This window comes from Corvus brachyrhynchos, unplaced genomic scaffold (genome assembly GCF_000691975.1).
Source record: "Corvus brachyrhynchos isolate BGI_N302 unplaced genomic scaffold, ASM69197v1 scaffold3, whole genome shotgun sequence".
In the NCBI taxonomy this organism is placed as follows: Eukaryota; Metazoa; Chordata; class Aves; order Passeriformes; family Corvidae; genus Corvus; species Corvus brachyrhynchos.
The window spans coordinates 2,335,625-2,341,712 of record NW_008237619.1 but is presented as its reverse complement, the minus strand read 5'-3'; the positions used below and the strand labels follow the sequence as shown (position 1 = coordinate 2,341,712).

The 6,088-nt window shown below is 42.0% G+C and overlaps 1 protein-coding gene across 6 annotated transcripts in view; it reads left to right on the top strand.

Annotated features, from left to right (window-relative positions):
• The first annotated feature begins 251 nt into the window (after window positions 1–251).
• Window positions 252–6,088, top strand: part of LOC103613982 (TPA-induced transmembrane protein) — a 37,601-nt gene continuing 31,764 nt past the window's right edge. For 4 of the 6 annotated variants that reach the window (XM_017731766.1, XM_017731765.1, XM_017731758.1 and 1 more), the window contains exon 1: window positions 5,776–5,791. Coding sequence is in view for 2 of the 6 variants with exons in the window: in XM_017731767.1 (XP_017587256.1) it covers window positions 1,973–2,140; window positions 4,975–5,098; window positions 5,658–5,791 (426 nt within the window). In the remaining 4 variants the exon portion in view is untranslated. Of the gene's footprint in view, window positions 815–1,921; window positions 2,141–4,974; window positions 5,099–5,657; window positions 5,792–6,088 lie in introns of those variants that run through there. The other 2 variants (XM_017731767.1, XM_017731768.1) reach the window with 2 other exon arrangements.

Here is a 6,088-nt window from a genome sequence, read left to right as displayed (position 1 = left end):
GCCTCTTAAATTCTCAACCCCAGGTGCAATCAGAACGGCATTGGTGCCTGGGACTTTCCTCTTTTTGTGAAGCTGAGCCTAGTGCTCCCCTGTTACTAAAGGGTATATTTAAGGGCACGAGTTTCTTTTCCTTTTGTTGAAACCAGAGATGTCTTGCCTAGGGAAGAAAACAACTTTCCTGCTGTTTTCTTTTAGATAAAACCTGGCCCAGAAAGTTCAGGTCAGTTCTTGACTTCCCATTTTCTCTGAGAGTTTCTCGGCAACATGTCAGAAGGGTCAGTATTTCACATGGAAGAAATGCACCAAGTGTGGAAGTTAGATCCCCCAGATGAAATAAACCCAAGTCTTTAAGAAGCTTCTTCACAAATATATAAAATAAAATAAGGACTTTGGCCTTTGCATGGTGAGAGCTGTATAATCATTAACTCTCTCTTAGAGGAACAGTTTTGGTTTCAGACAATTCAGTAGGAAGGTAAAGTCTTCTACTGTGAGTGGAAATTAAATAAATGAACCTGATATCCAGCAGGAGTAGCGAGAACCAGATTAAGGCTTTTCTAGTGTAAGATGTCCCAACTAAGATTTTGTGGATCCAGATACATGTTCTGATCTTGATGACTGCTCAGCTTCACCATCAGTCCTCCAGAGCTTTAAGGATTCTCAGAACCAAAAGGTGTGGGTTATACAATCTGTATTTCTTTTTACTTGTGGAATAAGCCTAAGACATGCTCACTTTCGTGGTGTGCCTTTGCCTGGATTGGTGTGACGTGACATCAGGAATGCAAACCCTGGGTATGCTTCAGGCGGCAGAACCAAGGTGAGTTGCACAAAGAAAATTGAGGTAGTGAGGTGAGGAGAGAGCACCCTGAGCTTTTGACAGGAAAAAGGAGCGGTGCTCTGAGTGGATACCCAGGCAGCAGGAAAGGGAGTTGGGGAGAGAGGCTGTGTTCGGTTCTTAATGCATGGTACTCCCTGTGCTGGGACAAAAGAGTGAGCAAGGGTGTGGTTACCAGCTGTCTCCCCAGACTTCGATTCAGAGGGGAGAGAGATGCTCTGTGGGGAGGAGGGAGAAACGTGGATGGAGTATGAACAGGAGAAATAAGAGGAGGTAGGATGAAGGATATTGGAGAGGCTGGAGGCATGTGTAATCAGCCCCTGGCTACAGTAAGCTGTTGTGAGTGACTCTAAGTGCATGTGAGAGTTCATGTGGGAAGCTAGTGCAGACCAAATCATGGTTGTTTCATTAAAGCATGTCCTGTAGAGCACAAGTAGAAATTGAAGGCCATCTTTCTCTTCTCTTCAGCTATGTCTTTTGGGTTTTTTTCACCTGAAAGCAGCTTCTCAGATTGAGGTTGAATAGTATGTTAAAGGACACAAATGGTTCTTTAACATCAGATATGATTTTAGGCAGTATAATAGCTAGAGAGAGAAAAATTTACAGCACAAAGGTCAGTAGTGTTCGTTTCTTTATTGACTACAGAGGGAGACCAGAATTGCAAGTGTTGACGGTGTCCCAGCCTAAGCAAACAACATGCTCTATGAACTTTTACTCAGTTTGTGCTGTTCAGCACCACATCTGTTCAGCTGCATGGATAACAGTAATAACATTTTATTGTTTTGGCTGACAGCAGCAGAGAAAGCACTCTGATTCCTTTCAAAATCGTCCCAGCAAATGACAGCATTGCTGAGGGTTTAGTCACCTGCTTGTCAAGGGCTGGTACAGGCAGGTAGGCAAACTGGAAAACCTAGTATTGCACAGCTGAGAGCCGGAGTTCTCACGGCTACGCAAATCGATACTTCCTCCACCTCCCATTTCTCTGCAGCTAGGGCAGCCTACTTTATTTGTTCATCCAAGGAATTCCCCTAATTTAATAGTATTTTGAGACCTCTCTGTGAAAATTATCCCCACTCTCCCTGTTTTCAGCCTCGTATCAGAGCTACTACTGACCATAATTGCAGCTGAAACCAGAAGGAAATGAGTTGGCTCCGTGCTTGCTTCAGAAACAGAGGTCCTCGCACAAAGACAGAAGCAATGAAAAGGCAGAGCTCTGCTCAGGAGTATGAGATTATTGAATTACAGGAACATAAGGTGGAGGGAAGTGAGACTGATCATGACAAGACTCTAGATGCTCAAACGAGAAAGGTAGGAATTTCACTTACTCATTTGATCCATCTTGTTTGGGAAAGTACTACACAGCAAGAGAAATGACACTTGAAGGAACATCTTGTAGGGGTGATTGAATTTGTTGTTTGAGGGAAAGAAGCTAAAAGCTGTTAAATGTATTTTTTTTTTCTTATCAATGAATTGTTCTAATATGAGGGTGGGATTTTAAGCTTTAATTTAGGAACTGAAATTGTAATTGGTGCTCTGAGTTTTGCTTTTCTTTTTGTGTGCTGTCAGTGGGAGTGGGCTCAAAACCAGAAAACAGAAAAGTTGAAATAAGTTTTAAAACCAGGCTTTCCTTCAGTAGAAATTAACCAGGAAACAGTGCTGCCAAACCAAAAATAAGATGTCCTTCAACAGGGCATGTTAGATTCTCTTTAGCTCTAGTAATTTTCAGTTGCTAACCATTATGAATTTGTATTAATAGAATGTTCCAAAGCCTCAGTTAACATCAGCACATGAATTTGAGGGAGGTAGCTCCTAGTCCCTAGCTTAAAGCTACGGAACAGACTAATGCTGGCAGAGAAGTAACATATTCACACGCGGCTGCTGTACAATGAATTACATGACTTATTCCCGGAATATTTGTGGCAGAGCAAAGATGTTTCCCGCTTTTCTGCAGGCACGGCTGACCCCGCTGGGACCGTCTGCCTGAGTCACACATCGCCCCTCCCTTCCCGCTCCCTGTGAACGGCACTGCTTCCATGTGTGAGCCCCGCCTGTCACCTCTTGGGCTGATTCATTCCGCTGGCTAGGCAAAATCCCCTTTATTCTATTGTATCAGGGGTCAGTTACTCCTCCTGTGGTCTGGTAAGCTGAATCAGCCCGCTGCAGGGTCAGACAAATTCCAGGAGGTACAAAGAGGAAGAGCAGAGGGTGGAGGAGAGGCAGGGGTGAGCTAGATCTGCTTGACTTATCTTGAGAAACTTAACCCTTAGGTTTATCCTTCCCCTTTCCAGAACTAAGTTTTCATTTGAGCTCTCTTTCTGCTGATTCTGGCAACTGGCTTCCCGTCCTATACAGACTGCTGGAAAGTCACCATGCTCTGCTTTCTGCTCAGCTGGCAGGTTAATCAAAGCTGCCCTGCCCACCAGGGAGAGACTTTCTCTGCTGCTGCTGCTTCCCTCCAGCCAATGGGCAAAGTTCAGAAGGTGCTGGACTAGCTGTGAAGCTGAATGTTTTCCTGGGATCAAGCCAGTTTGCTATGTGTGATTAAGAATTGCATTTTGTGATAGTCTAATCATGTGGTGGCTCAATCAAAACTTGGGCTTGACAGCTGTCTGTCTCAATGGATGAGGCTATGGCTGATTTCATTGTTGCATTCTAGGCAGTAGTTACTGGCTTTTAAAATTTTTTTAAATACAAAACGATATGCTAGTGTTAAGTATTAAATTGAATTTCATACTTCTAAAACATTTTAAAAAACAAATTTTAAAAATACGTAAATGTGATTACAGCTGAAAGCATGCTGTAAATGAAGCCATGTTCAGTGTTTGCCTTTCATTCTCTAGCAGAGCAAAGTTCTGTGTGCAGAGGTGTCTACAGAGAGTGTTTCCCTTTTTCTGCCTCTGCTCCTGGAGGAATCTCTCTTGTAAGGTCTTTCTCTATGTGTCTGTTTCCTCTCCCTGTTCCCCAGCCACCCACACAAAAGCTTTTATCCAGCCACTCAATTCAGTTAAATTCAGTGAAAGCCTCTCTGTTATTCTTGGTTCTTAGAAAGTTCAAAAAGTAAAGGAAGGAAACCTGGATTAGTGCCTCCAGCCAGCAGCTGGTTCCTGCCAATCTGCACGTGTGTGACCCAGACAACCTTCAGCATGTGCTTTTCCTTACCTGGTACTGATGTCAAAAAGGACGTGGAGTTTACTACTACCTTTATGGGGGATGGAGAGGGAGGAAAAGGAGTCATTAAAAAGACAGCATGGTCTGCTTATGAATTCAAGCCCTTCCTTCAGTCTTCTGATTCTTCTGGCTGTGGAACAAGACAGATGAAGTTTTCTGTTTTGCTGTCTCCTAAGCTTGCCTTTTTTTGTTTTACTTTTTTTTTTTTAACATTCATCCTGCTGGATTAACTCATTAAAAGACTAATTTCTATCATGGTTTTCAATCTTATTAAAAATTAAATTATAGGTAAGGTATTGTTCTTTCTCTCCCATATGAATGTACATACATGCACAGCTGCTTTGAGTAAAGTTTTCTTATGACCTCATAGAACAAGTGAGATTTGCATTAATCTCTCTGTCAAATATACTCAATAGGCTTCAAGTTTCCAATCTTCTGAAGAAAAAGTAAGTCAGCTGTAAAAGTTTCAGTTACGTCATGGAGGGTTTAATACAATAGTATCTACTGAATAGCACTGCCTTTGCTTTGGGTGCTGGCACCCAGGAACTATGCAGGTTGACATCATCAATGCTGCAGAGGTCAATGATTTTGGAAATACCTCCAAAGACACCTTTTCGACTGGGAGAGATGAAAAATATTAAAAGGAGAGCTTGTGGAATATGCAAATTCAATTCATGCAATTTAAAAAAAAACTGAGCCAAGAAATCACCTTTGCAATCCTTTAGCTTTATAGGCAATTCAGGAGTCGGAAATTCTGCACAAAGGGGAATGGTCCCTCTCAAGGGATTGTCCTCCAACTTCTCTAGGTCTGTGTTTCCTCCTGCAGCACTAGTCAAGGCTGGGAACCCCTGGTGTAGGGCATTGCTTACCAATCTGTGGGGGGGTTTGTTGCTAAATGTGACAGTAGAGACATGCTTCAGTATTTTTTCTTGCCTTATTTGATTAATCAATAAGGCCTTCTCTGTTATACCTAGGAGAGAGATCCCTGGAAATCATGCAGGAATGTAGTTTTCTGGAAGTGTAAACTATGGATGGTTATAACTACAATATTTCTAGTGATCTTCCTGGTCATTCTCATCAGTTTAATTCTTTATTCTAGTAAGTATCTCACTCTTGGTTACACTAATACAAACATGCAATATGTGCAATCTTAGAACACAAATCCAACCATAGCATCCTTTAATCTCCTTCAGTAAACTGCACAAGGAACTGGGATACTGACTGCAGAGGGTAGTGTGTTCAGTAGTGGATGGGAATGCTTTTATCTTAGCGGGAAGCAGCAACTCGTATCCTGATCAGGTGGCAATTCCAGTTTGTAGCTAAGTGAGAAAATGTTACAAGAAGACATCTGGATATGAGGATGGAAATGATGTTTGTAATGTGGGAACAAGTGCCATGGATGACTTAGGTCCCGTGGTGTCATTGCCTGTCAGGCTCCCAGAGCAGATGACTTTTGCTAATGGAGGTGGGTGATTGACCTCCATGTGCTGTCACTTTTTTTCAGGTGACCTGCACTTTCTTTCTGTCTTTCCCAGTCAGTCCTTACCTAGGAAATTTGTGAGAAAGCCACCCTGGAGAAAGCCAAGAGGGGTTTTTTTTTAATACTTCAGCTAACTGAAACTTTTTTCTCCCCTTTCTGTCTCCTTTTGATTATCAGATGTTTACACAGATGAGGATGACTACTGGGATCCTGATGAACTGCTAAGCAGTGGAAGTTTTCACAATTTTTCAGGAACATTGGAGTTAATGTGTGTTCTCCCTCATTTCTCCTCTGAGGACATTACTAAGAGGGTAAGTGTTTATGCGATTCTTGGCGAGGCTGATTCTGCTTACAACATATTTTCAGTGTTTTGCCTTTTAAGAAGTGTCTGTTTCTCTGTGTAGCAACTCAGTCATTTGCAAGTCCACAAAAAAAATGTGTTGTACTTTTTAAAGTCATAATCTAGAAAAAAAAGAATTGTCTGTTTTTAAGCACAAAAAAGTATTGATTTTTTTCCCTTAACTTTGACCATTTGTTAAGACACAGTCTTCACCTTTTTCATAGAACCTTTGAATAATTTAGGAGGGGCCTGTGAAAGTCATCTAAGC